We start from the raw sequence: 11,554 nt of genomic DNA, 5'->3' as shown, positions 1-11,554 counted from the left end.
ATTTGACTGATTTTCCCCCCCTCAAGGTAACACACACGCTTCGTTGCATTTGTTCTACTGACAGCGCGGTGTCGTAAAACTTCACATTAAATCCACGGTGTGCACACTGTTCTCGAGTGAAACGCGCTCCGACTCTGCCGTTACGGACTGTTTAGTGGTAGGTGCGTATTCGCGTTATTTATCCCGTCGTTCACTTCGTACAAACTGCGCGGAACTGTTGTTGCATATTTATCATATAAACTCCCTCGTCTAGTGATAGCTATAGAAGCGACTGAGAACGTGTGCAAGTAACCGTGGTTAGGCAAGCCACAGTCCAGGCGAAGTGCCGTAACAGTCCGACGCACCGCAGCCGACGGCACGTCCGTCTTGGAGACCAATTACCACGGTAAGTACTGAGACACTTCCAGTACTATTTTTTTTCATGTACTATAAATGTGTGTGTCGGTATATAGAGGGACTGAGCTGTGAGCTGCGAACAGGCATAACCGTGTTCCTGACTCTAAGCTTGCATGCGGAGATAGATCCATGTCCTTCCTGTCCTTGGAAAGCCAACTCTCTATCCGCCTGTACAGTGAATCGTGGTCTGCTTTCCTTTTTCCTTGCATGGTGTTTGTACTGCACAGAAAGTTTAAAAATGTGGACTGTCTAATTTCCTTTCTTAAGCATTAAAAAAAAAAAAAAGACGTCACTACAAGCTGTCGATCACGTCTTAACTTATGTACAGATGAGTGTAGAGGATATGGGCACACGGCAAGCTGGGTGGTTTCTAACAACTAGGCGCGCGCGTGTGTTGTGTATGTAGCTTTGGAATGGTGTGCGTATGCGGCTAGCCTTGCCCCGTTATGCATGCTGCGCCCGTGAGCATGTGGGCGACCTTTCCGCCGCCTGCTCCCTTATCGCGCGCTGCACTACGTACGTAGAGCGGCGGCTGGGCGTCGCGCAGTACGTGTTGCTAGCGCGCCGCCGTCCGCCGTCTGGCTCACCTCCGGTGCAGCTTTTGCCGCCGTCGCTGGCGCAGCAGTACATTTTCTCTTTCAACAACCGTCGCACGCCCGCCTGTATGTACAACTCTGCTTTACATGCGTCGCTCGTCAACCTTCTCTCTCGCATTTTCTTTTTTTTTTTTTTTCAACCAGCTTATCCACGTTCTCAAATGCACACGTTGTGATAACATAGGTCCGATGCACTTTGTTTTTTTTTTAAGTCCGATTTCAAGTCGTTTTTTTCAGTAGACAGCGTTACAGCACACGACTTCTTCGGCTGCACTGACAAAACCACGATTTGTTCTTTCATCCGTTTTCGCTGTGTAACTCGTTGCGTCACGCACTCTCCGTTGAGTAGTCAGCTGTACAGCTTCCAGGTCTCAGCTGAATGTTTGTTACCCTCCCTGGTGAATAGTTGCATTCGCAATATTGGACAGAGAGAGAGGGAGCGCACTATGTTTCATCATCACATTATGTACTACAACAGTGCTGTGATACTTGCGTTTCTTACGTGGTTAGTCTATCAGGACGTGGCCGGTCGAATTACAAGGGCCAAATTGAAAATCATGCAAACGTACTCACTCATAGCTTTTTTATTTTTGAAATTTCACTTCCTATTGGGTTGACTTGCTTTTACACAAAGACAGTCTGTAGAAAAAGTGATGCATTTTTCGTTGAACCATCGTAAAAGAGAGCCAAGTGTCCAAGTGGTGCTCGCCCACTGATAACTTCTATCGTTAATGCTGACACATTTTCCCATAGACTTCTTTATCCATCCATGCATTATTGTCTTATTAATAGTGTCATCTACGTACAAGTATGGTTCTTTCACAGCTTGCAGCAGTCCAACAAGATCTGGATTTCCGAACGTTGCTTCTGCCCGTAGTCCATTATTTACCTGGAGGATTCTAAAACACACAGAGATAGATTTTCCGCAACGACGTACACGGTTTGACCATCAACTGCAACTAGTAAATACATTGTGATCCTTTCCATTTGACGTTAATCTGCTTCAGTACTAGCACCGAACGACTTCTACAGCAGTGGCGAAGTAGGTATTTAAAACTTTCCCCTGAGAACAGTAACAGAGATTGTGGTTGGTAGCTGTGGTTCACTGTACGACAGTAGAATCTTTTGGCTGGAACGAGATACTAAATGTGAAGCTTGTGAATGTCTGAAGTGTAATGTAACAGTGTGTGTGTGTGTGAGTGTGTGTGTAAGAGGGAGGAAGGAAGTAAGAGAGAGCTATAGCTATACATAGCAAGCTGCAGGAGTATTATACGATACTGCGGTGTCTCGAAGAGTACTAATGCAGCTCTTTATTTTTTTCATCTTTCATATATCATTTTATCTGTACGCGTGTGTGTGTGTGTCTGTCTGTAGAGAGAGAGAGAGAGAGAGAGAGAGAGACATATACATGTCATTAATAAATTCTGAAACCTGCAGCAGCATCAAGACAGCGATCGCCGTTCCCAGTATTTGCTAAATGAAGAAGAGACAGAAAAACATTGTCAAAAAGAGATCTCTGTGAGAGACAATGGAGAAAGACAGAGAGTGAGTGAGACAGCAACAGTGGACACGAAACGGACGCGAAGTGGCTAGACTAAGAGACTGGAGAGAGAATATCGAGGAGCAGTACAGCTCGCCTGAACTGTGCATCAGCGGCGTCGATTTCTACAGTGCTCGCCTGTAAGAAGGACTGTAGAGGGCGTTCACTGGAGCCTGCGGAAACCGACAAGGGCCGTGTGCGGAGCGAGAAGAGAAGAGAACAAGCGCACGTGGGCGTGTGTGCCGCGGTGCAGCTGGCGGTGTCGGCCCGTGCGGCCCTTGGAAAGGAGGACGTTGGCCGACGCTCTCTCCTATATGTCGCCACAGTCGCTGTCCATGGAAGCACGTAAGTGTGCGTCCGCCCGGCGGCCTGTGGCCGGCGCGGCGTGCCGCCTGGTTTGGTGTGGTTTTCATTTGACTGGTCTGTCGTAGAGTTTGATGGCTTTGCTTTGGTTTTGGTGTGTGGTCTGATATGGTTTGATTGTTGCTGGTAGCTGCAAACGGTACGTCCGGGACGGTACAGAGTGCACTCGCCTCCTAACGCAGGCGACTCGTCACCTCCTTCGCTTACTTTGCGAATGCCGCCGTCGGCCGACAGAACTAGGCCGGTGTCGGCCGTGACTGCTGCACCTTGCCTTACCCCTTCCGCCGCTGCAGGCTTTCCTCCCCCGCCTCGCCTCTCCCTTCCCCAGCAAGCTTTCTCACCTCTTCCCCCTCCCTGCAGCTGGGCGCTCCCTACTGCACAGCTCAAACACGTAGAAGGCTGGCAGTCGAGAACGGGTTACTAACCTTACGTCGTTCTGTCCACCGGGGACGCTGTCACGGCAGTGTCACCCGCTCTAAAGTAAGGAGGAGTCCGACGGCTACACAGCCCATATGCTGATAAAAGCTTATTGGTCAGCATAGACAAAAATTTATGAAAAGGGCCCATCCAATCGCAAACTATTCTTATATGAACGCAGAGTCACTTCAACTGTTCTTCAGTTAGTCGGTAGGCGTACAACTCAAGTGACATCGACTAGATTTTCAAAGCTAATTTTGCGAAGATCTACTGAATCACTGAAAGCCGCTTTTCTAGATTTTTAACTTTCCCTTACATATTTCGCTGTGTGTGAAGTGAGTCTCCCCGTAAGCTTCTACTAATACAGCGCTACTCACGCTACGTACAAGTATTAAATGCGTTCATTTAGTTCCGAGCTAAGATTATCATATAAACTGCAATTTTTATATCGATACCCTCGATGATTAATACGCTGCATCTGGTAAGATAAAAACGACGCAATAAGCGGTGACGCAGTTTATTTTTCAATTTAGCGTAAGTGTTACCAAAATGTTGATGTCGATAGAATAGAAGTTTGAGCGCCCTTGTAGCAGACAGAGTGTTGTCAGAAGACGTCAACTGAGGATGACGGCTTAGAAACGGGAATCGTTCAAAAGTAATTCGAGAAAATCGAACTTTCTTTTTTATGTCGTTAACAAAAGATCACGGAAAACAGTGAAGAGGCAGTATGTAAGATTCTGATGTAAGTTTAAGGGGCGAGTTTTAATTTCTTGCGGGCTAGAGCGCCCTTCTACCGTTACCATCGACATTTTAGAAGAAAAACTAACAGTTGTTGCTGCATCATTAAGACGTCCACCATAGCGGCGGCACATTTAGAATTCACTTTTGTTTGAGGATGGGCTCTCGAGAAATAGAACTTTTGTTTCTCACATATCTAAACACCATTCAGAAGTGGTTGGCACGCGGTTGATCAACTTAACTGTCGGACTAAGGGGGTGTACGGATACCGTAGCGCAAAAGATTTCTAAAGAAATGTGGGAAAAAAATAGGATCTGTGTGTGCCTCGGTTTCGTTTTGCGGCCTATTCCGACTAGTGCTATTACCTGGGGTGCGTGGCCATTTCGTTTCTGAGTATGAAAAAATTAAGCTATTTCCTTCCCTCATAGCGGAAGATGCATAGCCACCACACAACAACCAACATGGTCCTAGTAGCTCTATACAAAACCAAGAGTGGTAACTGGTGTGCCGTGCGACATAGCTACAATGCAGATTATGAAGGTTTTGTTTCAGATGGTAGTATTGTCTTTAAGTAGTTTGTCACCCACATGATTCTTACTGTGATATGAAGTAAAATACTATTGGATATTAGAATACATTTTCATTAGTTAGTAGTAATCCTTTATAGTAGACTATCGACTGTTAGTAGCACTGTAGATTGCTCGTAATATCTTTGGCGTATTCTTAGGTAAAATAAAATTACAAAGTATAGTACTTGTCTTTATGTAGTTTGTGGTAGTCTTTCATATGTTTGAACTAGGCACTTTCTTGTAACATCAAATTACTTTTCGTGCTACTGGATATAACTTTAGACCCTAGCACGAACTAAGTGTAACACCATGGGCAAAATTTAATTGCTCTGGGCATAGACTGAAGTAAATACGAAATAGCGTTCTAGTATCACCAACTGTGAATTTAAACAATTTTTATACAGAGTACTTACATTCAGCTTTACACAATAACGATGTAGTATTTTTGTAGTCTCAGAACTGCAGGAACACAATCCCATTCCTTTCCTCAATATGTACAGCTGTAGGCTATCATCAACGTATTTGTATATGGCAGCATTCCTTAGTGAATGTTGCTCCATGATTCCCTTGTGCCGTCACAATTTCCTAAGATAAATGCAGCCAACTTTTCCGCTTTTTTCTGTCAATACTGATTTATCGGCTTTGAGAGCAACCGCCTATTGCCTGTATTCTTTGCTACGGATACTGCTGCTTCATTCGATATAAGATATGTATTTATTGTAACTGTTTCGTCACAGGTGAAGGGCACGTATTGACTGAAAGTGAGGCACACGGGCCGGCCGGGGTGGCCGAGCGGATCTAGGCGCTACAGTCTGGAACCGCGCGGCCGCTACGGTCGCAGGTTCGATTCCTGCCTTGGGCATGGATGTGTGTGATGTCCTTAGGTTAGTTAGGTTTAAGTAGTTCTAAGTTCTAGGGGACTGATGACCTCAGAAGTTAAGTCCCATAGTGCTCAGAGCCATTTGAACCATTTTTTTGAGGCACACGTGACAGCAATACTACTGGCTCGAAATATTTTTTCGGTGACGGGACCAACTTCAAGTTTCACTGTCGAAACCGCTTCTGTTAATGCTGTAGATACCTGCTGAAATAATTTTCTGTTGGATCGACCAGCTTGTTGTGAGGCGTTTCTTATACGTAGGCCCTGCTTCTTTTAACTCGACAAAAAAATAAATTTGAAGAAATTTTAAGTCAAACGTCTGCTTTAAAATTTCTAGAATGGAGCTGTTACAGAATGTTCGAATGACTAAACTTTCTAACGCTATATTGCTACTGCAGTCTCAATACTCGAGTTATTTAAGCGATCCTATTCGTGGGCATTGTCGAGTGTAAGCGCGTTTTCTAGATTCGGTATTTGTACTCGGCAACCAGTGTTAATGTAGCCTCCAGGAGCAAGCAGTAATCGTTTAATACCTTAGGTGACGAGGATGAAACGCTGTTAATATTATCAACAATCATAGTTTTTTTTTTCAGGATAAGGATTCCTGTCAGCATATTAGTCCTTCATTTGAATGACACATTTTTACATTTCGTATAGATTAGACATTTCCTTAGTACGTGACCGAATCCATCCACTTAATAAGTTCGGTAACTTTTGTGGATTGTTGAGAATTGGTTTGTAATTTCTGAGGTAGACATCCATGAGATACTAGAGGATTTCATGACGGTTTATAACTGGCGAACTAGGAAGTCTATACGAAATCGGATTTCAGCATTATGGTCTTGAAAATCATTTTAGCCATACTGTGGGCATGCGGCGTGTTCGACGGGTGGGACCTCCGACGCTGAAGGATGCAAGTAGTCCACAGCGTTCGTGGTTACCTCTGTAATAACCGTGACATCCCAGGAAAAGCAATTGGAAAAACCCTGTAGCATGGTACTACGATAACTGGCCGAAGTATGTGCTGCGGAACATGTGTCCAGACTGATCATATGGATAACGGCGTATCCTGACATGACCGTGGACATGATGCAACACGAAAGTCGTTGATGATTCAACAGCTTCCCTTGTTTTATCTTCTCATCAGGACTTTCAAGTTCCTCTGACGCCTATCTATGCGGCTGGATCAGCACTGGCACTTCTTCAGGTCCTTAATTTTGCAAAACTGTGAGATGAATTGTCTGCTAAAAAGCACTTGTGGCTTTCTTGGCGTTTCCTGTGTTAGATGCGCCACGGATCCTCCCCTCTCGCTTTATAGAGCGGGCGAGCTACCGACATCCAGTTCATCGGATGAATCGCAGAGGTCCTACGTTTTGTCGCTAAACAGGATTTCACAGTTATTTGTCTGTCTTCCACAAATGCTGCTGACACCAACAAATGAACATCAGGAAGCCTTCATTTCTTACAAGCCAACCGTTCCCAGCCACTGGGCCCTCTGTGTCCGCCTTTTATCGAAGTCGCGTACGAGTAAAGCACACCTTTCACCCATCTCTACATAATCACAGAATGGATTCACAATATCCTCCCCGTGATCTGGGTATGGATGTGTTTATTCTTTCCTGTTTCATTGGTAGACATACATTTTTGGAAATTACAGTGGACTCGTATTTTTAACGTATAGAGAATTACATCAAAAGGGACACAGAATATCGAGGTAAGCAACACAATTTGTCAAGAGGACTAACTGTGACAACGAATTGTACGTTTTTTTCTGCACACTTCTCTAAATTAACTCTGATGGTTTCTGCTGTCTATTCGTCGTCAGTGATACTAGTAGAAGAAATTTTTCTTAATAGCTAAGATGACTGACGTAAATTTTATGTTATGTATCTTTCTCCTATTCTTCTAGCGCAAAAGGCCGCTGAAAAAAATCTTTTCATTATTACCGTTGTAAGGAAACGATTAGGGGCCTGCTTCCAAATCTCTTCTTTTTTACCTCTTGGCAGTTGCCACAACCCTCATCTTATACTTTAGCTACTTCCTCTTTGACTATAAGCACTACAATGAGACCCAAAATGATAATTTAATTATTCATTTGTTTTCCGTTACGCCCCTTGCACACCATGTTTCTACCTTGTCTCTCGTGATAACATAGTGTGAAGATTTTTCATCATCTCATTTTCTCTGGAGTTTCTGGTACTATTTTTTTTTCATAACTAGTTCTTCATGTTGTCTTTTTATGTTTCAAAGAAAAATTTTTCATATTTTCATCACCCGTCAAGATCTACTCTCCCTTCCATCTAAATATTGAATTTGTTTACTTTTTTTGTCGGAATTCCATTTGTGCTTTGGAAGACTTAGAGAGAGTAAGCTTTACATTGTTGTCTCATTCCTGTCGTACAATCAAATATGGACAGTGAGTTCGTACAATCGTACATTGACATTATTTGGATATGAATCACAGCCTACAAGTTATTTGTTCTTAGTAAGGTATCAGCTTAAAAATGATACCTTCAACTAGTTATTTGTTTCAGTCTAAATATTGTGTTTCTTTTATCAAAGCACTTTCACGTTACCGCAGCAGTTCATTACCATTTTTCTGTTGTAAGTTTTTCTAACAAATGTTGGTTGTCTGTTAAATAGGTATAGATCATGTAGATACAAAAATGTAACTGGATATGAAAGTTTTTTCACATAATATAAACTTGCTAAGAGAGGGTAGAAATTATAAGTGGCTTTCGCCGTAAATGCCTTCTCACGATATCAGGAAACTAAGCTTGGTTTTACCCGTGCGTTAGACTGTACTGGTCTCCGAAACGTATTTGGAATCATATTTTACACATAAAATCAACGGTTAATCTGATACTGCAGACTAGCTCGGTATGTCGCAAAGATAAATTGAAATCAGAGTAGGCGTAGGCGCAAGCTTGCACTTTTTGTTTCTGTCATTTTTTCTAATTCTCATTCTTGTGTGTCTTAAATCTGTCCGATTTCTAGATCTGTATTTTCCTAATTTTTTCCCCTACGCTAATTAGCATGTGTCCTGCAGATTTTTGTTATGACGGAAGTCGTTAAGCAGTCTTCTCCAATACTGCTTTGCAGCCTCTGCACCTTGTCGATCTTTGACTTTTCTATCGATCTGTAATGTGTCTAACATTCATTTTATGTATCGCAAAATTAAAAGTTCGATTTTCAAGCCCCTTTGCCTATTGAAGTTGCACATTTTCGTATAACTTTTTTGATCTTTACAAATGTTTATAAGTGCATGTACATAACATAATATTTTCACTCTTATAAGGTAGTTCGTTATAAATCCTTATAAACGGTCAATTGTTTGAAGAAGAAGAAGGGACTTATTGCGGAAATGTTTGTTTTTTGTGATTTAGACTTAGTGTTGCAGAATATGAAGTACCTTTTTACGTAGTGAAAGTTACATTTAATGCATTTTTTGTGTATTAATTCACGATATTTTCATTTCACTCGATTTATAAAATTTACCTCTTTTCCCTGTTTTTATCGTGAATACAAACGTCATATGTCAGTGCGTGATGTGAACGTTGTTGCATGTACTTTTCTTACATTATTTCCCATAATATTTCGTGTACTGAATAATTTACACATTCAGTAATCTTAGTATGACACCTTTACTCACCAACTTTCTACTGCCGTTTATATTTTATCAACTGTTTCATCTTGCAGTTTCGTACTAAATCATTTTTCTTATGGTCGTGTACCTTGTATGGACGTGAGCCATGCTTTATAACATCGTCTACTTTACAGGGGTAAGTTATGAATTCCCTTTTTGTATCTTGCGAACTTCGTAGTTTCTCATGTCTCAAAGATCTCCTACTTCTTATAATTTGTCCTAGTGGCAATGCCCATCGTCATCTGCTTTATCGGTTAGCAGAAAGGTTTGTGGTTGGTTGGGGAAGGAGACCAGACAGCGAGGTCATCGGTCTCATCGGATTAGGGAAGGACGGGGAAGGAAGTCTGCCGTGCCCTTTGAAAGGAACCATCCCGGCATTTGCCTGGAGCGATTTAGGGAAATCACGGAAAACCTAAATCAGGATGGCCGGACGCGGGATTGAACCGTCGTCCTTCCGAATGCGAGTCCAGTGTCTAACCACTGCGCCACCTCGGGTTAGCAGAAAGTTCTGGTAAGTTTTCCCTCTTGTCCTTGCGGTCTATCTTCTTTCCTCTTTAGATGGTTTTATCACCAAGTTTTTGTGTTTCATTTTCTGTGCACAGTATTCTTTCTTAACTTTTTTCAGCATTAAAAAACTTGTACTATGTTTTAATAGAGAGCTGGAACTTTATAAAAACTGGTAAGAGTATTTAAAAGTACTGGGATCATTGAAAAGTAACTGCAGCTTTCTATTTCGCTAACCTTACGTTTTCATATGAGGTCTCGAAAAATAAATTCTATGCTTGTCTTTATGAGATGTGCGGTTTAGTGGCGATTTAGACAACGAGTTTTAATTTTAAACGCGTGGAACAACTGGATCTCTGTTTGCTCGCAACATAGATCCATTTCAGTATCAGAACTGCGCCTTGTAAAAGCCGACACACACACACACACACACACACACACACACATAAACACGCGCGCGCGCGCACGCATCCCTGCCAAAATTTTTGCCATAGTTCTCATGGCGTTCCATTTATCTCTTTCCAAGTTTTTACGCAGAACTCAGTAATCAAAAGATACAGTCAATTAGTACAGGTAATAATTACGGCAGTCTAGCACCATGAGCAGGAAAGCGATGCGTGGAAGAAGCATTTATGAGACACTGTAGATACTCGTGTACGCTCGATGAACTCAGCACCAATTACACAAGAACAACGGTGGGTAGCGCTGCAAAATGTGTAGATCATCGGTATCTCTCCAGAATGATTCCTGCTCCTCGTAGTCATGCATCGACTTGGTAAGGAGTGACTGTCTGCTCAAAATCGACTACTCTTTATTGGTGTCCGTCAGGTACCTTCTTGCAAACCAGCCGCCAATCACGTCGCGAGTGGGTAGGTAATATCAGTTCAAAATCCTGAATACGCTGTGGACTCCACATGTGGAGAAACAGGGGCTTTGGCGTCATCTGCTAACATCAGAAGTTAACCTGTTCACGCCGAACTCACTCCTTCTGCAGTAATGGATTTCATGCTTTTGTGTATTCTAAATCTCTATTTTGTTGCTTGCCTTGTTTTCGCGAGACACTGCATAGGTTGCAGTGGTACTTTTTCCTAATACTGTTCTCCCACAAGAGAGACGAAATATCTGAAAGCATAAAGGTATTTAGCTTCTACAATACCTAGACAAAGAAAAAGCCTACTGTACATAAATGAGAACATGAACAGATCAAAATTTTAATGAAAATTATTTGAACAGTGCAAAGAACATATCTTTTTAACGAGAAAAATAATTTTCCGAGTTATTTTGCACCTATAAAGGAAACAAAATACGAAGAGTGAAGTAAAAAGGCGCTAATTCCCGTTTTCTAAATATTACATGGTATCTGAAACATTTGTTGTCGTGTCTCCACAGTTGTGCGTAATATTACGTCGATAATTTGTTAGTTCCACCTAATTACAATGAATAAAACAAATTTTTCGTGCCATAGACATATCGCCTTCGTTTTTTGAAAATCGTCATCAGTGGCCTGAAATATATACAGGTTTGAGTTTATACAATTTTGTTTCACACATTAGACGTAGCACACTGAGGCTAGGAAAAAAATAGTACATATTTCAGACCACTGAAGACGTCTTTCAAAAAATGAAGGTGAAACGAGTATGGCCTAAAAATATCGTGTTATCCAGTTAAAATTAAGCGGACGTAACATGAAAATTTCCAACATAATATTGTTTGACTTGTTCGTAAGTATGTATTTTCTCGAACAGATAAATGTAGATTTTTCAAAATGTGAGGACGACAAATCTCATATTCCTTACTTTCTCAAGAGTGTGTAGAATTTATCCTTTGTCAAGAGCATCTACATTAATAAACTCTGTGCTCCCAGATGAACATGAGCGTTAGCGTGCGAATTTCGGGATACGGGGA

At 42.0% G+C, this 11,554-nt stretch overlaps 1 protein-coding gene across 1 annotated transcript in view; it reads left to right on the top strand.

The window, feature by feature from the left end:
- The first annotated feature begins 820 nt into the window (after positions 1 to 820).
- The window catches only part of LOC124606016 (protein TMEPAI-like), a 182,703-nt gene continuing 171,969 nt past the window's right edge, over positions 821 to 11,554 (top strand). Inside the window, exon 1 of the mRNA XM_047137979.1 lies at positions 821 to 1,058. Coding sequence (XP_046993935.1) covers positions 821 to 1,058 — 238 coding nt within the window. The remainder of the gene's footprint in view (positions 1,059 to 11,554) is intronic.

The sequence above is a fragment of the Schistocerca americana genome, chromosome 3, assembly GCF_021461395.2.
Source record: "Schistocerca americana isolate TAMUIC-IGC-003095 chromosome 3, iqSchAmer2.1, whole genome shotgun sequence".
Taxonomy (NCBI): Eukaryota; Metazoa; Arthropoda; class Insecta; order Orthoptera; family Acrididae; genus Schistocerca; species Schistocerca americana.
Note: the sequence above shows the minus strand (reverse complement) of the source record. Positions and strands in the feature narration are given on the sequence as shown.